At 43.0% G+C, this 24,672-nt stretch overlaps 1 protein-coding gene across 1 annotated transcript in view; it reads left to right on the top strand.

Moving 5' to 3' along the window:
* LOC311079747 (zinc-binding protein A33-like) overlaps positions 1-24,672 on the top strand; it is a 270,005-nt gene that overhangs the window by 11,210 nt on the left and 234,123 nt on the right. Inside the window, exon 2 of the mRNA XM_084109399.1 lies at positions 2,470-2,565. Within this exon, the coding sequence (XP_083965525.1) occupies positions 2,470-2,565 (96 nt within the window). The remainder of the gene's footprint in view (positions 1-2,469; positions 2,566-24,672) is intronic.

Raw genomic sequence — 24,672 nt, 5'->3', positions numbered from 1 at the left:
GTAACCTTGGAAATAAATAGAGTGGAGGTGGACATTTTAAAGGCAGACTAACAGGTCTTTGAGGGTCAGAATTCTAGCTGATAGACAGGTGTTCAAATACTTATTTGCAGCTGTATCATACAAATAAATAGTTAAAAAATCATATATTGTGATTTCTGGATTTTTTTTTTTTAGATTATGTCTCTCATAGTGGACATGCACCTACGATGACAATTTCAGACCCCTCCATGATTTCCAAGTGGGAGAACTTGCAAAATAGCAGGGTGTTCAAATACTTATTTTCCTCACTGTATATATATATATATATATATATATATATATATATATATATATATATATATATATATATATATATATATATATAGAACATATGAGCAGAAATTGGCAAACAAAAGCTTATTTGAGGTGGCAGATATTTTACAGTAAAAATGTATAATCTATCCAAAACTAATCAACGAAATGTTGTCTTTCATATGTCTGTAATATAGGTCTTTCGTTTTTATTATAAGAAATATAAATGTTAATTTGCAGTTTAATACGTTGCTTATACAAATACATTTTATTTCAACATATTTCAGTCGAATTTTAAAGCAATACAGTTTGCTAAAAGCGAAACATTCATTCACACACAGAAACGCAATTCAAATTTAAACCGTCTTTTTGCCAGTTGTGGTAAACAGCGCGCATCTCTGCCGTTCATTCATTCACACACAGAAACGTACGGCGATTCACTTGAGAATGAAAAAAAAACTTACTGCAGTATTCCATAGCTCAGGATCCGTTGTCCTCGAAATACCAGCACTTCTGAGGTACATTTTCCATTATTATCGTTACGATAGTATTATTCCTCACAGCGCCGCGAGACGGTGTAAACAAGTACAATGATCTGAATAAGCTTGATGTGTTTTCTCGAGCTGATATGGGGGCGTTCACAGGTTTGCGTGGATTGCCTCAGTCATTTGCATTTGAATAGCACGCGCTCTCTGTGGGCGGGGTCACATTAAAAATAATCAGCTGAGATGAGAACGACTGACATCTCTCTCTTTTCATACAGATTGCATAAACTGAGAATATTTGTTTTTTATAAAAATTACTTCATTTAAGAGAAGTAAGAGAATTCAAGCTTCATGCCTGTGTGATTGTTTGACTGAGTATTCGCTGAATTATGGTTCATTTTCGGACGCGTTTCAGAATGGACTTAACTGACAGAGAGAAGGCAGAACTCGCTTCGTGTTTATTTTTCTTTATTTGGCAAAAAGCACAACACTTTGTTTTTATTGTGAGTATACACAAAAATAATACACACTTAACAGGATCGATTGATGTATGAAACTCCTATGGAAAATCAAAGTCAACAGAGTATTTATGAGTCTCTTTTACACTGATAAAAAAAAAGCGAGCTGGTATCGCCGGCGATACCGTCGACCCCAGGGGGTTAATACAGGTAATGAGTGGAGACCAGGAGGGCTTCTTAAAGAAAAACTAACAGGTCTGTGAGAGCCGGAATTCTTACTGGTTGGTAGGTGATCAAATACTTATGTCATGCAATAAAATGCAAATTAATTATTTAAAAATCATACAATGTGATTTTCTGGATTTTTGTTTTAGATTCCGTCTCTCACAGTTGAAGTGTACCTATGATAAAAATTACAGACCTCTACATGCTTTGTAAGTAGGAAAACCTGCAAAATCGGCAGTGTATCAAATAGTTGTTCTCCCCACTGTATATATTATAATATTTCTGCTGTTCCATAAGCTCCACCTACTGACAGACAGTAGATTTACATTTTCATTCAGTCTCTATGTTTTTTGTTTGTGAAACTCAGACCACATTTCATTAACGATTTTTCATGTTAAAATAGAGGTCTCCTGTACACAAGGTTTGGAACCACTGATATAAAGAAATTTAGTCTCTCCAAATGTTGGACTAAACCCCTCAATTCATATAGATTAGTTTTACGATCTCTTTATGAACTTTTTGAAGCGTCAAATTGGTAGTTGTATAGCTGTCTATGGAGGAACAGAAATCTCTCAGATTTCATCAAAAAGATCTTCATTTGTGTTCCGAAGATGAACAAAATTCTTATGGTTATGATATACGGGGCAGCTTTTTGAGCAATGTTGCCATCAACATGCAACCAGTTGAGATACAAGTGAGACACAGGTGAGACACAGGTGAGATACAGGTTAGACACAGGTCCCACGACCGATCTAAACAATCCAGATATAAATTTGTTGCCCATTCTCAATGGGGAAGTGCCCAAGCAACAGTCGCTCGACAACATTGCTGAAAAAAGTTGTCTCATGTATCATCACCTTTACGGGTTTGGAATGACATCAGGGTGAGTAATTAATGACAGAATATGTAATGGGTAAACTATTCCTTTAAGCTTATGTATTACACAAAAATATCTGTAATCATATTACAGAAATCTCTGGTATCTTATAGATTTTCTCTTTAAATTCCAGGAGGAGCTCAATACAGCACTGAAGTCCTTACAAGAGAAACTGAAACACAATGAAAAAATGAAAGGAGAGTTTGAGAAAACAGTTCAACACATCAAGGTGAGGATTGATTCTTTTGACATATTTACATGTTTGATTAGAACAGCTGAACTGATTTGTCTGACATAATACCATGTTGCTATATTGGCTTGGAACACACACACACACACACACACACACACATGTTGGGTTTTCATGTTTTATGGGGACTTAAACATAATAATTTTCATAATGAACAAACTGTACCCCTAATCAAACCAATAATAGAAAACTTTCTGCATTTTTTAATTTTAGAAAACATCACTTAGTATGATTTATAAGCTGTTTTCCTCATAGGGACAAAAAAAAAAATGTCCCCACAAGGACAAGGATTTTGGATATTGCCATCTTTGTGGGGATACATTGTTTCTCACAACATAGAGGTTACCTGATCAACACCCACATACACAACAAACAAACACAGACACACACACAGAGCTGTTTGTGTATAATGTTGATCAAGCGCAGTGTCAGCTGGTTATTTAGCAGTGGGCGGGACTAATGCACCAGCACTACTCCTATTGGCTAGCACTGACCTTCCACATTTTCATTTAGACGAACGCAGACAATGTGATTAAAATTCATGAACCCAACAACCCGTTAGTGCATCTCTACATGACGATTATTCTTTTCAAAACATAATTAACAAAACCCAGACACATTTTCTCTTGGCTTTTTGACATAACAAATGTGACTTAAAACACACTGAACTAAAGCAAACACTGATCACCATAATGATGATATCAAACAAAAGGTGTTTATCACTAATGCTCAATCATTACTCAGTTAATCACTTAATTATCTCACAACCTGTCTGTGAAACCAGGCCTGCTAATTTAAAACTGGGGGGTTTGCTGTGTGAGGTCTTTTTAAATGAAAATATGTTATGTTCTGTTAAAATAATGAATTAACATCTTAAGTTTAGTTATACTTTCAAATTATATCACATATGAATGAATCTTCATAAAACACCATTTAAAACAGTGTTGTTTTGTGAAGACTGATGAGATTCATGTGTATTTTCACACTAGACACAGAACATCTACTACTACAGAACTAGTACTTCAGAAAGTTAAAGTTGTATTTAACTAACCCACATTTCCCAACTCACTCTTCACGCTGCTCCAGAATCAGTTGTGTCTTTTGGCGCTTTTCCATTACCAGTACCAGCTCGACTCGACTCGACTCGCCTCGCCTCGCCTCGACTCAGCTCGGCTCGGCTCGCTTTTCGCTCCGTTTTCCATTGCAGATAGTACCTCCACAATAGTACCTGGTCGTCATAGCGACGCCGCAGGAAACTTGCCGTGACTTAATCTTTTACGCGAGACGTGCGAGACACACCCGCTACCCACACACACAGGACAATGGAGGAAATCGAGTGTATGCTGTTTTTGGATGTTTTTGTTTTTGTTTTTGCTGTTTTTTATTCAGGATACTGCGTCTGGCGCATGCAATGATGACGCAGTGAATAGTGACGATTCTCTCTGACCAATCAGCAGTCTGCCGTGATTTCACGTCACATTTTAGTATCGCCTCAGCTCGCCTCAGCCCGCTTAGAACCTCGAATGAAAAGCCAATGACGTCTGCTTTATGAAGGTCTGATTTCACATCACTGATTGATTGATGGATTGATGGATTGATTGATTGATTGATTGATTGATTGATTGATGATTGAGTTCTTGATGATAATTGGTGTGCTTGTTCTGCAGGAGTTTCCAGTCTCAATGGAAAGGTGAGTGATCTGCTGGTGTCTCTGGTCTCTTTGGTTCTGATCCAAAGCCACTGCAGTTCTGACTCCTGAATGTTCTTCCAGAGTCCAGATCTCTCAGCTGGATCCACAGATGGCTTCTGGAGCTTTGATTCATGTGTCACGATACTTGGGCAACCTGCCGTTCAGAGTCTGGAAGAAGATGCAGGACATCGTCCAAAACAGTGAGTCTGCAGAAGATCTGTGCAGTTACACACTGGAAATCATGCATGGGGTTTTCATGACACAAAAGCAGATTATTTCAGTTTGTAGCAAGTCAAGATCATACTAGTTCTGGTATATAATGAATATTAACTATTTTTTGAGAATTATTCTCCTTTCTTCATCTACTCAAGTACAGAACAAACTCAACAGTGTAAAAATTGAGGCTCCGTTTGTGATTCTTCCGACTAAAATACTGAACCTATTGTGAACTAAAGGAACCTCAATATGCATTTCATGTTCCTCAAAAAGTTTCCATTATAATGTGTTACTAGAGGGACTATTGAAAGTCTCTCAAGTTCATGAAGAACATTATACATTTTAAATTATTTAACATTTGAAAAAATTGTATAATCTCGTCAGAAAGCTGCGTCCAGATTCACAACATTGAGAAGAACTTTAAAGATTGTTTTTTAAAGATTGTTCTAAAAACAAAACTTATTAAGAAGAATTACAAATTTTGAAAATAATTATCTTAAAAATCACATCTTTATATTATGAAATACATTGTTAGATTTACCATTTTATGATTCATGTGTATGTTATATTAAACAATCCAACCTTGTGAGTAAGATCATACAATCAGAACTTCAAAACTTCTCAACATATTCCATAAGGACATATTTCACAAGACAATTTCACAATATTTGAGAACTTATCAATAATTGTTTAAGAATTGCACTTAGAAAGTCGTGGTGAATCTCGCTAGAGAGGCCAATCTACTTCGAGTTAAACTAAAACAAGCCAATACACACTGGCATGCAATCATTTGCATCAGCTGTGCAGCCTCGCAGCGCAGGTATTTAACGATCAACTGGTGCGATTGCACTTCAGTTTTTTGCTGAGGAGCCAAGCCTGAAAAAAGAGCCTGAGCTGGTCGCCCTGGCGGGTAGCAGCAGATGTGGCGACGGGACGTACGTCTCCGTTCCCTCCCTCAGGGAACGAGGGTTACCATATGTAACCCGAGACGTTCCCTATCGTCCGGTCACTATGACGTACGTTGTGGTGAACGGCGAATAGATATCCCTACCAAAGCGCCACAGCTGCTGCACCCCATCCAGCGCTCTGTGTAAGCCTCCACACCTTCTTGCCTGGAAGGACGATAGGAGAGGGCTTACACTGAGAGTATCCGTCACTGTTGTTCTGTGATAACCCATACAGTGAGATTATTGGATAACACTGGGAAGCGTGCCCGATCTGAGGGAGGGGAATGCTGCGGGAGCCACATTCTTAAGGAGAGTTATGTAGGAATAGACTTATGGACTAACCCGAGAGTTGTACTGCATATGAATAGTGGGTGACTTAGCCCAAGGGAAAGACACAGGCTTCCGTTCAGGAGCAGCCGTGGGAAATATACACATATGGGATCCCCGTAGGGTCACACATATGGGACCCAGCCTTGACCCGGTTCTCCCCGGACGCTCCGCCATGTCCGGACAGAGGGTGTTTGGAGGACTCAAAATGTTTTGACTCTGGAGCAATAAGGGTGCACAGTAGGATGCAGCAAGCCGACAGAGCTGGAACTCTCAGTGCTTCTACCCGTTTAGGGTGAGGACACGGGCTCTACATGTAGGCTTTAGAATCTAGCGAACGTGTTAGGTGTCGTCCAGCCCGCAGCTCTACAGATATCTGTTAGCGAGGAGCCACGTGCCAGCGCCCAGGAGGATGCAACGCCTCTCGTGAAGTGTGCATGCAACCTGAGCGGGCAGGGCACGCCTTGAGCTTGGTAAGCCAAGGCGATGGCATCCACTATCCAGTGGGCCATCCTCTGCTTGGTGACAGACTTTCCCTTCTGCTGGCCTCCGTAACAGACAAAGAGCTGGTCTGAGGTACTGACGCTTTGAGTTCTGTCCACGTACATACGCAGAGCGCGAACGGGACAGAGCAAAGCCAGGGCTGGGTCTGCCCCCTCCAGGGGCAGTGCTTTCAGGTTCACTACCTGATCTCTAAAGGGAGTGGTAGGAACCTTGGGCACATAGCCAGGCCAGGGTCTCAGTACAACATGGTTGTCACCCAGCCCGAACTCTAGGCACGATTCGTCGACCGAAAATGCTTGTAGGTCCCCTACCCTCTTGATCGAGGCCAGTGCAATCAGCAGCAAAGTCTTCAAGGAGAGAAGCTTTAAGTCTGCTGATTGCAAAGGCTCAAAGGGAGCATCCTGAAGTGCTTGAAGCACCAGGAAAAGGTCCCAAGAGGGTATGGAGGGGGGACGAGGAGGATTTAATCGTCCCGCCCCCCTAAGGAACCTGACGACCAGGTCGTGCTTTCCTACTGTTTTGCCATCTATGTGGTCATGATATGCAGAAATAGCGGCAGCATGTACTTTGAGGGTGGAGGGAGACAGCCTTCGCTCCAACCCTTGCTGCAGGAAGGAAAGCACTGACCCTATCGAACATCTTCGGGGGTCCTCTCTACGAGAGGAACACCACTCGACAAACAGGTTCCACTTCAAGGCGTACGCACGTGTCGTAGACGGCGCTTGCACAGAAGTGATGGTGTTAAGTACCTCTGGGGGTAAGTCACCTAGAACCTCCGCGTCCCATCCAGGGACCAGACATGGAGTTTCCAGAGGTCCGGACGCGGGTGCCATAGGGTGCCCCGTCTCTGAGTCAGAAGGTCCTTCCTCAGAGGAATGGGCCAGGGAGGGACTGTCACGAGGAGCATGAGTTCTGGGAACCAAGTCCGGGTGGGCCAATAGGGAGCCACCAGAAGGACCTGCTCCTCGTCCTCCCTGACTTTGCACAAGGTCTGTGCAAGTAGGCTCCCTGGAGGAAATGCATATTTTGCGGAGGCCCCGGGGTGCCTGTTCATGTTCAAGCAGTTCAGCACAGACTGAGCGTGTTGCTCTGTGAGGCACGATGTCTGTGCGACCAAATACAACTCCATACCGAGAAAAGAGATCCTCTGAACAGGGGCGAGTTTGCTCTTTTCCCAGTTGACCTGAAGGCCCAGCTGGCTGAGTTGCCTGAGCACGAGGTCCATGTGTTCGCATAACTTATCTCGAGAGTGTGCTAGTATGAGCCAGTCGTCGAGATAGTTGAGAATGCGAATGCCCTGTTCTCTCATGGGAACAAGGGCCCCCTCGGTGACTTTCGTGAAGACACGGGGAGACAGGGCCAGCCCGAAGGGCAGGACCTTGTACTGATATGCTCGACCCTCGAACGCAAAGCGTAGAAACGGCCTGTGTCGAGGAAGAATCGAGACATGAAAGTATGCGTCCTTCAAGTCGATCGCTGCAAACCAATCTTGGGGAAGGATGCATTCAAAAATGCGTTTTTGCATGAGCATTTTGAACAGTAGCTTGTGAAGGCTCCGATTCAAAACTCGCAGGTCCAAGATCGGTTGTAACCCACCACCTTTCTTGGGTACAATGAAGTAGGGACTGTAGTGCCCTGACCTCATATCGGCTGGAGGGACCGGCTCTATTGTGTCCTTTGCCAGTAGGACTGTGATCTCGGCGCGCAAGACATGGGCATCGGCTGCTCTCATTGTAGTGGAGTGGATGGCCCGAAACTTGGGGGAACGCCTGGCAAACTGAATCGCTTAGCCGAGCCTGATGGTCCAAATGAGCCAGCGAGACGTACTGGGGAGCGTTAACCAGGCTCGTAGAAACTGTGCAAGCGGGAACAAAGGGACCATAGGCGTACCCGGAGTGGTGCAGCGAGGTGGAACACAGGGACTCAGCTTGGGAGGCTCTCTCTGGGAGGCAGCCTGTAGTGTGCTTAGCAACACTTACCTGGTTCCATGGGGCAGGAGGTGCAGGAGGCGGCTTGGCTGCGTTCTCGAACTGCACACTGCTGCCTGCTGGCAATAGAAGAGATGGATGAGAGTGGTGAGGATTCTCTCCTCCCACTGCTCTCCGGGCCCTCTTCGGACCCAGAGACGGAAGAAACTGCTCTTTTATTGAAAATTTGGGTACCGCTGGTTTTGGGGCCAGCGGTGGAACAAAAACAAAAGGAAAATGAAGATTTTCCACCTGGCCCTCTTCCGGGGGATAGAGCGATGCGGTCATCGTCTCCTGGAGAGCAGTCCCTTCCATCTCTGAGTCGCCTGTCCTAGGGCCGCTTGTTCCTGGCTTTGCCGCCCTTCTGGGCGGGGGCCTGGACGGGCGGGACGGCCTGCCTGTGACTGACTCCACGGCGCCGTTTAGATGGAGGCTGCTGCTGCGGCGCGGGAGGGCCGCCCTCGGCGACGAGCAGACTGAGGAGCCACAGGCGGTGGAGTGGAGGCAGTAGCTGTGGGCAAAGTTCTCGACCGCGTTGCCGAAGAGGCCGGTCTGAGACACGGGGGAGTTAAGGAACCGGAGCTTGTTGGTCTCCCTCATGTCAGCCAGACACAGCCAGATATGGCTTCCTGGACCACCAAGATGGACATCGCACGACCCATCGACTGCACGGTCACCTTCGTTGCACGAAGCGAGAGGTCCGTCACAATGCAAAGTTCCTGGAGAACTTGGGGATCGTGACCACCCTCGTGCAGGTTGTTCGGTGCCTTGGCCTGATGAGCCTGCAGCAACGCCATGTCATGCACGGCAGAGGCAGCTTCCCCACAGGCCTTGTAAAGCCTTGCTGGTTAAATCTGACGAGTACTTACAGGCCGGGAAGGAAGACATGGTTCTCCGCGCCAAGTGGAGTTAGGGCACAGTTTCATATACTAACGGCCCGTTCCACTGGCAGGATACGCGTGTATCCCTTAGCCGCCCCGCCATCAAGGGTGGTGAGGGAGGAGGAGCCACCGGAACGGTTTCTGGCAGTAAAAGGTGCCGTCCACGTCCCCGTAAGCTCCTCATGCACTTCCGGGAAGAAAGGCACTGGGGTGGGTTGCTGAGAACCAGCGCGCGCCACTCCGAGATACCAATCGTCCAACCTCGAGGGTTATGGACACGGTGGAGGATTCCACACGAGTCCGACCCTGTTGACGGCCCGTGAAAGCATGACCATCATCTGGCACACCCGAAGGAGGTAGCAGTGCTGAGTCGTCATCCGTGGAGAAGTCTGACTTGGATCGAGGCAGAGGCACGGGGACTCTGCCCCTTTGCAGGAACGTGAGTCTCGACCGCAGCTCCGTGATGGTCATCTTCCCACAATGGGTATATGACTCATCCACAAAAGCTGCCTCAGCGTGTTTAATGCCCAGACACACGAGGCAGCGATTGTGACCATCCCGTGAACCCAGGTAACGACCGCATCCAGAAACACACAGATAGAAAGTCATCTTTTAAAAAGCCGCGTTCTATCTGTGTAAGCTCTTTTAGGGACTGCTCTCACTGGTGCTGAAACACACAGGGGAATAGTCACTGCGAACACAGACAGGAATGTGCACCTGTCTGTGCGCTGTCTCTCTCTCTCACAGGCAGGTCTTACCAGCTGTAAAAACAGCTTTTTAGCGCTCTGATGGAGCACCTTACCAGCTGTTATAACAGCTTTTTTGTTTGCTCAGTACCAAAACAAAAAAGACAGAGAAAAAGAGAAGAGAGAAGAGAGAGAGAGAGAAAATAAAAAATCTGCTCGCGCTGCTGTGTTGTAACACCCGCACCGGGAAGGAGAGGTCCAGAAAAGCTTGTTCTTTGATCACTCTGTGTAGAAGCATCGAAGTGCTTGGCTCCGAAGCAGAAAACTGAAGTGCAATCGCACCAGCTGCTCGTTAAATACCCGCGCTGCGAGGCTGCACAGCTGATGCAAATGATTGCACCCCAATGTGTATTGGCTTGTTTTAGTTTCACTCGAAGTAGACTGTCCTCTCTAGTGAGATTCCTATTCGCCATTCACCACGACGTACGTCTTAGTGACTGGACGATAGGGAAATTGGAATTTATAGTACTATTTATTTTTTTCATGAATCCTGAATCCATTTTGAAAGTGTTTCTAGAAGAAGTGCCTCTTGTATCTTGATTTTTTTCATGTTTCAGAAACAATGACGAGGGTCTGTTCAAATAATGTGTTTATCAGAACCTGCTTCAGTTACTTAAAATATAAAAAATATTATACATTACAAAGTCAAACACAACAGACAGAAACAAAGTACATTTAAAACAAATACACACACATTAAAGCTACACTGTGTAATATTTCAAGTTGATTTTTAGCAAAAAACATTTAGTTCTTTCAAAATTATACATTCTCATTAATGTGTAATCACTTCAACCAACTAATTAAGTATCCTCGTGTGTATAATCTGCAATTTAGAATACATACGAGCGAGTCGCTAGAATGGCAGAAGCCATGTTGCGCCTCCATCTTGAAAATACATTAGACAAAGAGGGACATACCTGGAAATTCAAGTTTCGCCTTTCGCGTTTTTACTCTCAGTGGCACCGTGATAAATGTGAGGGGGAGATTACTCGCGACTGCCAGCAGATTTGAAATAATACAGCCACCGTAGGAGTTAAAGCAGGGCTCAGTAGTTTCGGGATTTCTTTGCTGTATTCTCGCTTTTTGCTCGCAGGTTTCTCTCTAGAGCTCCCCCCACAGCTTCAGAATAGATATTTGACAACACTGTTGTAAAAATTTGTTGGCGATTCTCAGACACCAGAGGCTAGTAGATCAACGACATCAAAGCAGACGGGACATTCGTTAAAACGTCTTCTTCATTCGGGTTCGAACAGCGTGAGGGAGCGCAATAATGACAGCATTTTAGCAGATTTCTTTTGGCCGTAAAAAAATTGTTTACATCGCGAGACCTGATATCACGCAATACTTCCTGATGCGGCGCCCGCCGGCTCAAAGTTGCAAGTGCGGATTTTCCGCTCACAGGCACCAGGGGGGTGCGAAACGACCACCATTCAACCCGAAATAAGTAATATAACCATTCCAATGACTCCGAAGCTGTTCAGTTAAGGTAAAAAAGTTACTTAGTTCACCTTTAAAACGCCCTCGGAATGGAAGGGGCTAGAAAGTAATATTCAGTTGGTATTCATACACAATTTCACCGCTAGATGGGTGAAAATCCTACACAATGTAGCTTTAAGACCCAGTTTAATGAAGACCATCAGATGATGCTGAACAGAATTTTGTGATTTTAACTTTTCCAAAATATAAGTTTCTTATATGAGACACAAATGTTTGAATCACACATTTAATGTTTGTTGCTGATGCCATTAAACACTGATAATAAAAGTGAATAACTAAAAACACTGACAGTGATCAGAGGAAAATCTTTGTGAAAATCTGATGTGTTTGATCAATAGGACGATTGTCATAATTCATAATAATCTGTGTTCAATTCACTCTTGATCATTATATGAAGATCAGCATAAAAGCATCTGTTGATTGTGTCTCATCAGCTCCTGTGATTCTGGATCTAAACTTGGCTCATCCACTTCTCGCCCTGTCTGATGATCTGACCAGTGTGAGATGCAGCTGGAACAAGAAACAACCACTTCCTGATAATCCAGAGAGATTTGACTCTCTGTACTGTGTTCTGGGTTCAGAGGGTTTTAACTCAGGAACACACAGCTGGGATGTGGAGGTCAAAGAGAATGAATGGTGGAGTCTTGGAGTAACTACAGCATCAAACCAAAGGAAGAGAGCTGATTTCTGTAACTCTGATGTATGGAGGGTGCAGTACGGACTGACTGGGTCTGGTTTTCCTGTTAAACAGAAGCTTGAGCGTGTGAGAGTTGATCTGGACTATGACAGAGGAACGGTGTCATTCTCTGATCCTGTAACTAACACACATCTACACACATTCACAACCACCTTCACTGACACACTCTTTCCATTCTTTGGTTGGTTTTCCTCTCTGAAGATCTTACCGGTCAATAGTAAGTAAAAGTTACGTCTGTAAGTCTGCTTTCATAATGTTTCCAATATTTAATTCATATAACATGAGTAAGAGTGCAGTTGTTCTGTGATTGGGCTGCAGCTGATCACATGACTGATGGCTGATCACATGACTGATTTCCAGCACTACAGCAACACTCACTCTCATATTGCTGTTATACAACAGATCAATAAACAAGTAGTTAGAAAGCTCATTCATCTAAGATTAATAAATTTGTAAAATCATTGTGTTCATAGCATCTTGTCTGCTGAGGTGAAGTTAATATCAAATCACAAATTTTAGTCTCAATATATCCAGATATTTTCAGGACTTCAAACATGGAAAAGCTGCAAATATCAGGGAATTTTAAAATTGTAATTGCCTGAAAAAAATATGGAAAAAGTTATGGTTTATACATTTTTATTCATTACACAATACTTAATCAACTGTTATAATAGATCATGACCAATGAGAAACACTGATGTGTTGCTAATCCCCGCCCATTTTGGTTTAATCGCCATTTACCCAATTATTTCAGTGAAGTGTGTCACTTTGTTAATTTTCACATGAAAATTGTATAATAGTATAACATGCACATTTTCAATATTTGTTGTAAATGAATAATTATTTCAGTTATAGAGGTTAAATGATAATTTGTTTAGTGATTCATGAGAATCACTGAAATCTTTAAGTTTGACAGTTTCAGACAGGTTTTTTTTGACAGTTTCAGAACAAATTTTAATGATACCTTGTATAAATTAACAAATGTGGGATTGCACGATTTCTTTGTTATTTTCAAAAAGTTTGTCTTTATAATTGTATATAATACACACTGATTACGTTCATCTGTCAATCATTATGTCTCCCCATGTATTTAAGCCCTGATTTTCTCTAGTTCTCTGTCCGGTATCGTCAATGTGGTTGAGTTATTATTGCTTGAGGTTATTGTCCATGTGGTTGAGGTTATTCTCCTTAGTTTTCTGTTTTGGGTTTATTAAAGATTGTTTTTGTTTCTCCAATCCTTTTTTGTTCACTTTATTACACCCACACATGACATCAGAATACTAAGAAGAAATGTAAATTTAAAAAGTACTAGTACCTATATTAAGTTCTTGATGTCTTTGTTCTAAAAAGTTACTAGTAACAACAAACTAGTTTTAATTTTTCTTAACACGTTTAATTAAATAGAAACTATTGGAATAAGAAGTATCTTTACCTTTTAGTATCTTTAAAAAGGCATTAGTACCTGAAGAATAAATACTAAGCACTAGTAGCAAATTAATAAGTACTAGTACCTAATGGTAGCCTAGAAATCTAGACGCACCCTAGCGGCAGCCAAATGTATTTTGCAGCCAGGGCAGTCTAGCAACTCTCCATTGACTTTCCAGCTGCAAAAACCTAAATTGGGTCAGGCCAATCACGTCGTGTATAGAGTAGGCGGGGCGGGCTTAACATAATGACGACAGAGTTGCGACGGTTCCCTGCCACTTGTAAACAAAGAATGATGGCTGCTGCTGGCGAACATCTTTCGAATCGTCTTTGTCCGCGACTCTGGAGGACTTGGAGTTAGGTTTTTCTTTGAGAAAAGAGCATAGAACAGCACTTAAGTCATTTAAAAGAAAAGGAAGATGTGTTCGTAGTTTTGCCGGCCAGATATGGCAAAAGTTGAATCTATCAACTAGCTCCGCTGTTGGGAAAACGCTCTGGTTGGGTGAAGTGCTGTCCTATTGCGTGCAGAGGGAATTTGAAAGACAGCCGTTTATCCCGCCCCTCGGATTGAGCCGTGTCTATGGTGAGTTGCCAGACCCAACATCTTGATGTAGGTCTGGCTTGCCAGGCTAACCTAATGGAATATATACTAGTATCTAAAAAATAAGTACTAGTAGCATGAAACTAGTGGCTCTCAAGGGCACTCCAGCTGGTGACCGTTATATAGCCCCCCCTTTTAGGAGCGGATTCCAGATGCTCAGAAAAACAGTCCAGGAGGGTGGTGGAGCAGAGGAGGACCCGGGGGCGGGATAGAGGGCCAGGCCCGTGAAGTGGAAGAGGACCTGGAGACTGCGGCAAGACGGGAGGCCAGGGCGGATCAGGCTGTGCAGGCGACCAGGGCGGAGCAGGCAGTGTAGGCGACCAGGGAGGAGCAGGCAGTGTAGGCGACCAGGGAGGAGCAGGCAGTGCAGGCGACCAGGGAGGAGACGACTCTGCAGGCGGCCTTGGCACAGGAACAGACACCGGCTCAGGAACAGGAACAGACACTGGCTCAGGATCAGGAACAGACACCGGTTCAGGAACAGGAACAGACGCCGGCTCAGGACCAGACACCGGCTCAGGGACAGGAACAGACACCGGCTTAGGGACAGGAACAGACACCGGCTCAGGGACAGGAACAGACACCGGCTCAGGGAAAGGAACAGACACTGGCTCAGGAACAGACACTGGCTCAGGAACAGACACAGACTCAGGAACAGACACCGTGGCAGCGGCTATCTCTGCTGAGGGCTTAGGTTCAGGCATATCGGCGACCATCTCTGCTGAGGGCTCAGGTTCAGGCGTGTCGGCGGCCATCTCTGCTGAGGGCTCAGGCGACGTGGCAGCGGCCATCTCGTCCGGAGACACTGGCTCGGTGGCTGTGGCGGCCATCTTGTCCGGAGACACTGGCTCGGCGGGCGATGAGGTGGACGATTTATATTGGGAGGGCTTTTGCAGCGTCCGACGGGAGTTCAATACTCACTGCGATCGGACGGGTAAGCCCCCACTGATGTAGACATGAAGATGTTTAGCTATTGCCGATTGGGAGGGCTCTCGCACCATCCGATGGGAGTTCAATACTCACTGCGATCGAATGGGTAAGCTCCGCCGGCAATCAAATAAGTTAGAGTTGGTTTAGCTGTTAAGGGTTTGGCGCGCTTTTTTGATGTGGAAGCGGTTAGATCTTATGTAGCTTTGAAAGCTTCGGATGACCAATGACCAAGAGCTTCAATCTGTTGCTGTGAGAGTCCTTTTTGGGCGGCTGTGGTTGCAGCACCTATGCAAAAAGAGTGACCTGAAAGGTGTTCAGCTGGGATGCCAGGTTTTTAAAACCAAAAGCGCATGACTGGTTGGTTTGGCTTGGAAAATAGAATCAAGAGAGGCGTCGAGAAGTGGTCTCAAGGAGTGGTTTATGGGAAGATCAATTCTGAATAGTGAGGTACTGGCGTTGGGTTGGGGTCTGCTTCTGGAGCCAGCTGTCTGAATTTCTGGAAAGCAAAGCGTGAGAGATAGTCAGCAATTCGATTTTTTGATCCTGGTACATGTTTAGCTGTTATAATAAATTGGTCGCAAGCTGCGATCCAAATGAGGCGTCTTAATAGTGGCATCATAGCATGTGCGTGAGAGCAGGTTTTATTAATGCAATGCACGGTTGCTTCATTGTCGCAGTAAACGATGTTGTTTGTGGACCATTCTTTACCCCATAAAAAAGTTGCTGCGACGAGAGGGTAAAGTTCAAACAACGCTGAAGAGGCTGAGAAATGGGTCGTGTCTAGAAGGTGTGGTGGCCAGGTGGATGCAAACCAACGGCCTTGGTAAAAACCCCAGAACCCAATGGAGGGGGCTGCATCGGTGTAGAGTTGGATATCGGTTGGGAGGGACACTAAAGTATTTTAGAAGAAAGATAATCCGTTCCACTGTTTAAGGAAGGTAATCCATAACTTTAGCTCCTCACGGCATGGACTGGTTAGAGATATTTGGTCTCCTAACGCGGCAACGGAGGATGCGAGGGAGAGAAAATGTGAGATGAAAGGGCGGCCTTGCTGGATTATGCACATTGCGAAATTTAGGTGGCCGAGCAGAGAAAGGAGAAAGGAGTTCGAGCTTAGAGCACTTTGGGCTGTCTAATAACGTGGATGAGACCAGAATTATTCTGTCAATTTTCTCTTTGGGTAAAGAAGCCTGGAATTTAACGGTGTCCAGGTTGATGCCCAGAAATTCAATGGACGTGTCAGGGCCGCTGTTTTTTTCCTGGGCGATTGGGACACCTAGCTCGGAAAAAACTTTTTGAACTGTAGTGAGATGCACTGCTGGGATGGCATCAGGAGGCAAAATGATTAAGAAATCATTGAGCAGGTGAATAAGGTAGGAAATTGCGTAGTTGTTTGAAAGAATCCAGCAAATTGCTTCTGATAGCATGTCAAAAATCTTTCTGATTTGAAGTTAGGTGGACAGCAAAATAATATTTTTCGTGCCATCGGACGACGAATAATTGCCACTAATCTGGGTGGATGGGCATCACTTTGAAAGCCGAAGTAATGTCGAATTTGGCGAGCCAAGCGCCACGACCACCGTTTTTTATTAATGAAATTGCTTGGTCAATGTCGTGGTAGTGAAGAGAATATTTGTCTAGCGGGATGAGGCTGTTTACGCTTGGAAACGTCGAATTATGTGGGGCTGAGAGGTCAATTATTAAGCATTTTTTACCAGAGAATTTCCTTGTAGCCACTCCAACAGGGCTGATGCGAAAGTGTTCGAAAGGGGGGTATCGAAAGGTCCGATCATGAAACCTGAACTAACTTCCTTATTAATCAAGTTGTCTACTATTTCGGGTTCTATGAGCGCGGATTGGAGATTATCGCAAATCAAATTTTGTGAGGGTATGCTTTCGAGACCTGGTTCGAAACCATGCTCGAGGCCGGACAGCAAATATTTGGTAAATCAGGGTGCTGGGACAATTCTGATGACAAACGTAAAATATTCATGGGAGTCGACAAGTAATTTTTTGCATTTTTATTGGTGTTTCTTTACAAGGCATATGGTGCAGGCATGAGTGCCGCCACAATAATTGCAAATGTGCAGATACCGACAGCGTTGTCTTGAGCAGCTGCCTGAATTGAAATGGTTGCAGACCTGACGTCTTGTGGAAAAGGCTTAGGCTCTTCCGGAGGAGTCGAAGTTTGTAGTAGCTGGCCGTGGAGCGTAACTAGTTAATATTTCTTGGTTAGGAACTGGAATTGGAGGAATTGATGGACTTGAGGGCAAGACGTGGTGGAATGGACGAGTGACCTACAGACTGCACAGGAAATATTCTGAACACCCAAGAAGATTTTATTGTGGAGATCCGTGTCCAGCGCACCCCAGTATGGGCACTGGTTCCATTGGATGATTCGGACGGCGCATTCAGCTGCAAACAGCTTGTGGTACGTGTAAAAATGTGATCCCCCATAGGATAAAGCGAGCTCTGCCACTATCGCGAGATAGTCATTGAGCTCGCGCCTCCTATGGGGAAAAACGGCGCAGACAACCTCTGTATATCTGGCAAATGCGATGCAAAATTCTGAAAATGACAGGATTCGGGATGATGTGTTGTCTGGATTTTTTAGGGTAACTGAGAAGTCACCGCAATCGATCTGGCGATTTGAATCGGATGGGGGAAACAGAGAAAGGAGAGATGATAGGTCAATATCCGCACCTGATAGAATCGGCGCTCGGATGTTGCTGGCGACAGGGGGCGGTTCCAAAGCGATGGCGTTTGGAGGTATGGGCATCTGAGTTGCTGTAAACAGAGAAAATGATGATTTTGCCTGAGGAAGCGTGTTTTGGGGGAGACAATCCGGGGCCGACGTTGGTCCGGGGTAGAGTTGTCAGGGCCCGCGATTCTTGCGGAGACAACCTCACGTCAGGAGCCGCGGGCCATGAATGATGGAGAGAATTTGGGATGGTAACAACAGGTTGCGCCTGCCCCGCTAGCGGGGGCAACTTCACACTAGAGGGAAGACGGTCGATGTAAGTGACCGGTAATGAGTGATGCTGAGCAGAAGGCGGAGAGAGTAACGGTCTAGCAGCGGTGGAATCTGGGGCCCGTCCCAGGCTTGCTGAAGGCACACTGCCCCTACCTGATGATCGACGGTGGTCCGGTCTCGCTGTGGAGAAATACTGGATTTGGGAGGTACGTGGTGTTTTACCTTTGTTGATTTTGTTTGTCACTTTATTTGAGACCTTATAGGGAGATGAGGGTTTAAAGGGGGTGCACGTTGACTGTAGGTTAGTGTATAATTGGTATAATTCGGCTTTATTCATCCGTCTAGGGTAATGGACGTCCGCGTTGGTCAAAGCTTGCCTTAGACCTAACACTGTACATTTCCCGATTGCAGAAATTGTTGGCTGGGCCAGTGAGTAGGAGGATGATGAGGATGAGGAAGAAGGTGTGCGTCTCGTTGGTGGAGGTGAGCGCTGTCTTTGTTGTTCTGGAATATGGATAGCGGTGCAGATTGGCTGGCGACCGCGCACTGAAGCTGGAGACTCGGTGACGGCACCTGGTGGTGTAATGTCGCTTTTTGGGGTGGCTGGAATTGATGCAGAGTCCTGAGAGTAGAGAGATTCATCACTGGACGAGAAGAGTTCAATCTCTGACTTGGCGGCTGTTAGGTGAAACCTGTTCTGAAGACTGTAGAATATCCTTAGGTGAGTTTGACTCTGATTATATATGCTTTGCCTTCGTGCTGATTGGGTAGATATGTTGATTACTGATTGTCGACAGCTGGTGATACTAGAGTATTTGTTGATTACTGATTGTAGACAGCTGATGTTACTAGAGTATTTGTGATTACTGATTGTAGACAGCAGGTGGCAATAGAGTAGCTTATTTTGATGTGTTCCTCCCGAACTACGTTAAACATCATTTGATTACCCCATTACAGTAGTCCCTTCACAGTTATTGCTATCATAATAATACCTTTTCCTTCTACCTTTTTGCTTTGTTTTTTCCCTTTTGTGATAATACCCACCAACACATAAAAAAACCACACAATTAGAACAATAACCAATAAGTACATAGTTAGACACTTTTACATATGAAAAAAGGGGAAAAAGACAAAAAAATATATAAATAATAATACAAATTTAATATTCACATATGTATATCAAACTTTTATAATGAAACATAATTCCTAATAAGTGTTTCAATTAATATTATTTAACTATCAAATAATAACAATATTAAATAAGTAAATAAATAAAATAACAAATAACTAGAATTAAAAGGAGGGGGTTATATATAAAAAGTAATTAATATAATATGTATTCCTTTGAATATTCTTTAATTTTAGAGTTGCCCATATCTTTTCAAAATGTATAGCCAACTTTTGCTCTTAATTTCATGTATAAACTAAATCTAACCAATCATGTAAAACTGGGGATTCTTGCTTTCTCCAAAAAATGAAAGAAACAAAAAAGATTGTTTTAAAATCTGTAATTCTCAGTAGCTTTTCTAAATAAGTATAACTCATCTTTATTAAGTAGCATAGGTCCTATACCCACATTTTGTATCTTTATTATATTTGGTTTCTCAAAAATGTGTTCCCTGAATTACTTCTGTTCAATTTTTATTTTTTATTTTTTATTTTTTATTTTAAGTAGGCTAAAATACAGGCTATGAGTATAAGTTCACTGCAACCAACATCCTAAAGATAAATTATTATAGTTTTTTTTAAATATCACAAGATATTTCTGGTGTTATAAAGTATCACATATTAATTTTCCAAGAAAAATGTATATTTTAGTCAGAATTAGCCATACACAGTATAAGGAATTAGCCTATTGCGCTCCTATTTAGCACGCATGCGTGCAGCAGTGCTTACTCAATGTGAAGTTTAGCAGCAAAATGGAAATATTTTCACGACTTTCTAGCATTTGCAGATGGAGAATATACTGTGAAATGTGAGTTTTGCACTGAGGAAAACACCATGTCTCAAACGCATAAAACATCAATATGCTGTTTGATGGTGGATCGATTTGATCCACGCTCGACCTTTAGGGCTGATCAAGAACCGCGTGCACACGCAATTATCCAGACTAGATAAACCTGGATCAAATTAGTGGGATTGCGTGAACTTCAATTACCTTTTATGAAACCGCTGTAGCCCAAAATTATTTGTTAGGTTCATTCAAGTCAGGTGTTGGAGTTTAATCCCTGCTTTTCTAAGCAGCCTTTATGGACTCAGGGCTGTTAATTTAAAACTGGGGGGGTTTGCTGTGTAAGGTCTTTTAAAACTAAAATATGTTATGTTCTGTTTTAAATAATTAATTTACATCTTAAAAGTTTAGTTAATATAGTTAATGTTTAGTTAATGTTTCAAATGATATCACATATGAATCTCACTGAAACAACAATTAAAACAGTGTTGTTTTGTGAAGAGAGACTAATGAGATTCATGTATATGTTTGAGTTTGATCATTGGAGCTTACAACTGTGAACTGTGCTACAGACCGGGCAAACAAGTTAGCAATGCAAGTCACTTACCCTTGCCGGCATCTGATGATGTTACGCCAACACCCTTGGAAGTATTGCTTCAACCAGATGCATTTACACTTGTCTAGTTTCGTCTGGAATACGGCCCAGACCACCTCTTGAAGTGGTTTGAGCGATCGGATTCAAATCCATCTCGAATGTGTTTCGGAGGGCATTTACACCTGGTCTTTTCACGATCGGATAGCTATCCGATTACAGAAAACGCATGAAGTGGCCAGGTGTAAACAGCCCCATAAAGTGCAATAAAACACAAAGAGCCCTATCTTGCACCCAGCGCTATTGACTTTGTACACCAACGCATGTATCATTCCTATATTGCACCCGACGCACAGCGGACTTTTCCCTCCACAGACTCACGGTAAATTAGGGAATGAACTTGCGCTCCCGGAGGCGGTTCAGCGAAAAGAGGAGGCGTGTTCCGGCGCAAACGTTCCCTGGTGCTATTTTGCAGTTCCAGAAAACAATTCTGCCACAGACCAGGAAAAACCTAGTCTAAAGTCAGTGGCGCGTTATTCAGATGCTATTTTAAGGGTGCATGCTTGGCCATGATGTAGCGTGTGCACAACACATGCATACACTTTTCTTCTCTCATCTACACAGACGCAACAGTTGCCATTTTTGCAAACCATACATAATTACAAGGAAAAATATTCCACACGAGGGAAATCATTGTGGTGTCCATGAAGATGTGAAAGAATAGGCATAAATCTAGCTTACACATTTACCCAAATTATCATACGCCTGTTTAACTCTCAGGGGTCTAAGGTGTTTTTGGGGCCCTTGGGATGTTTTGACATGCCCTGACATTTGTGCTTTTTTCAGTTATTTATAAACATATTAATGGCAAAGGTGTAAATTCACTCTATATAACACAAACAGGGCTACCATAATATGTGAGCAACATGTATGTAGATGTTTGTATTTTTAAGAGAATAATGTTTATGCGTGGTTATTGAAAAAAATAAAAATGAAAGTTGCTGAAATAAGACCACAAAACACATACTAAATATGTGTCAATAAGACTTTTGACTAATGGATGTTGTCGCTTCGAGTTCTGGCTTCAAAATTATGTGAAAATAGTCTTGTTTTATCGTTCACAAAAAAACAATACATTGATTTAAACTGTGTAAGACAGGTTTTGCTTGGAAAGCAAATATGCCAGGGGGGCATGAACGAGGAGTGGTTTACACCTGAGAATACAATGTCCCACCCATTATGCGTAATGACTTGCATAATGAGCCATTCATTCAGGTGTGACACTGACTGAGCCACAAGAATGAATGCAAGGACAAAAGATATATTTAGAAGAAGACTTATATTGACCATTTAAGATTTTGCTTACATCTATCTTGTAAATATGTTTTGCTATTTTATTAAAAAGGTTACAATTACAACAATAATTACAATTTCAACAATTCAAGTGTACACTTTCTTTGTAAAAAATGATTATAGGCCTACATTTTATCATATGTATTCATTAGTTTGAATAAAGCCAACATTGGAACAGCTAACATCTTAGTTGATGCCTTTATTTTTGACAAAAATAGTATTTTATATATATATACACTCACCTAAAGGATTATTAGGAACACCATACTAATACTGTGTTTGACCCCCTTTCGCCTTCAGAACTGCCTTAATTCTACGTGGCATTGATTCAACAAGGTGCTGAAAGCATTCTTTAGAAATGTTGGCCCATATTGATAGGATAGCATCTTGCAGTTGATGGAGATTTGTGGGATGCACATCCAGGGCACGAAGCTCCCGTTCCACCACATCCCAAAGATGCTCTATTGGGTTGAGATCTGGTGACTGTGGGGGCCATTTTAGTACAGTGAACTCATTGTCATGTTCAAGAAACCAATTTGAAATGATTCGAGCTTTGTGACATGGTGCATTATCCTGCTGGAAGTAGCCATCAGAGGATGGGTACATGGTGGTCATAAAGGGATGGACATGGTCAGAAACAATGCTCAGGTAGGCCGTGGCATTTAAACAATGCCCAATTGGCACTAAGGGGCCTAAAGTGTGCCAAGAAAACATCCCCCACACCATTACACAACCACCACCAAGCCTGCACAGTGGTAACAAGGCATGATGGATCCATGTTCTCATTCTGTTTATGCCAAATTCTGACTCTACCATCTGAATGTCTCAACAGAAATCGAGACTCATCAGACCAGGCAACATTTTTTCAGTCTTCAACTGTTCAATTTTGGTGAGCTCGTGCAAATTGTAGCCTCTTTTTCCTATTTGTAGTGGAGATGAGTGGTACCCGGTGGGGTCTTCTGCTGTTGTAGCCCATCCGCCTCAAGGTTGTGCGTGTTGTGGCTTCACAAATGCTTTGCTGCATACCTCGGTTGTAACGAGTGGTTATTTCAGTCAAAGTTGCTCTTCTATCAGCTTGAATCAGTCGGCCCATTCTCCTCTGACCTCTAGCATCAACAAGGCATTTTCGCCCACAGGACTGCCGCATACTGGATGTTTTTCCCTTTTCACACCATTCTTTGTAAACCCTAGAAATGGTTGTGCGTGAAAATCCCAGTAACTGAGCAGATTGTGAAATACTCAGACCGGCCCGTCTGGCACCAACAACCATGCCACGCTCAAAATTGCTTAAATCACCTTTCTTTCCCATTCTGACATTCAGTTTGGAGTTCAGGAGATTGTCTTGACCAGGACCACACCCCTAAATGCATTGAAGCAACTGCCATGTGATTGGTTGATTAGATAATTGCATTAATGAGAAATTGAACGGGTGTTCCTAATAATCCTTTAGGTGAGTGTATATATATATATATATATAGAACATATGAGCAGAAATTGGCAAACAAAAACTTATTTGAGGTGGCAGATATTTTACAGTAAAAATGTATAATCTATCCAAAACTAATCAATGAAATGTTGTCTTTCATATGTCTGTAACATAGGTCTTTCGTTTTTATTATAAGAAATATAAATGTTAATTTGCAGTTTAATATGTGGCTTATACAAATAAATTTTATTTCAACATATTTCAGTCGAATTTTATAGCAATACAGTTTGTTAAAAGCGAAACATTCATTCACACACAGAAACGCAATTCAAATTTAAACCGTCTTTTTGCCAGTTGTGGTAAACAGCGCGCTTCTCTGCCGTTCATTCATTCACACACAGAAACGTACGGCGATTCACTTGAGAATGAAAAAAAAACTTACTACAGTATTCCATAGCTCAGGATCCGTTGTCCTCGAAATACCAGCACTTCTGAGGTACATTTTCCATTATTATTATTACGATAGTATTATTCCTTACAGCGCCGCGAGACTTTGTAAACAAGTACAATGATCTGAATAAGCTTTATGTGTTTTCTCGAGCTGATATGGGGGCGTTCACAGGTTTGCTTGGATTGCCTCAGTCATTTGCATTTGAATAGCGCTCGCTCTCCGTGGGCGGGGTCAAATAAAAAATAATCAGCTGAGATGAGAATGACTGACATCTCTCTCTTTTCATACAGATTGCATAAACTGAGAATATTTGTTTTTTATAAAAAATACTTCATTTAAAAGAAGAGAATTCAAGCTTCATGCCTGTGTGCCTGTGTGATTGTTTGACTGAGTATTCACTGAGTTATGGTTCATTTTCGGACGCGTTTCAGAATGGACTTAACTGACAGAGAGAAAGCAGAACTCGCATCACGTTTATTTTTCTTTATTTGGCAAAAAGCACAACACTTTGTTTTTATTGTGAGTATACACAAAAATAATACACACTTAACAGGATCGATTGATGTTTAACACAAGTATGTAAAATCAAAATCAACAGATTATTTTGGAGTCTCCTTTGCACTGATAAGGAAAAAAGCGAGCAGATCACGCCGGCGTGATTGCCGACCTCAGAGGGTTAACCGAAGCTAATTTGTGTGGGTTTCTCCATCCCCATACAACTTCTCTGTGTTCTACAGCCCTGACGAGAGCGTTGGTCTCCTTGGCTGTGAACTGCTCCTGGTGTGCGCCTGGCAAATCCGCCGTTATAATAGCCATCCGCCATGGAACAAGCACGCCTGCTTTTGAAGGGAATGTGAGATGACGCTCTGAATTGTTTATTGCACGTTACGCCCAAACCACACGTATGAGTA

Source organism: Abramis brama, assembly GCF_963993115.1.
Source record: "Abramis brama genome assembly, chromosome: 1".
Lineage (NCBI taxonomy): Eukaryota > Metazoa > Chordata > Actinopteri > Cypriniformes > Leuciscidae > Abramis > Abramis brama.
Note: the sequence above shows the minus strand (reverse complement) of the source record. Positions and strands in the feature narration are given on the sequence as shown.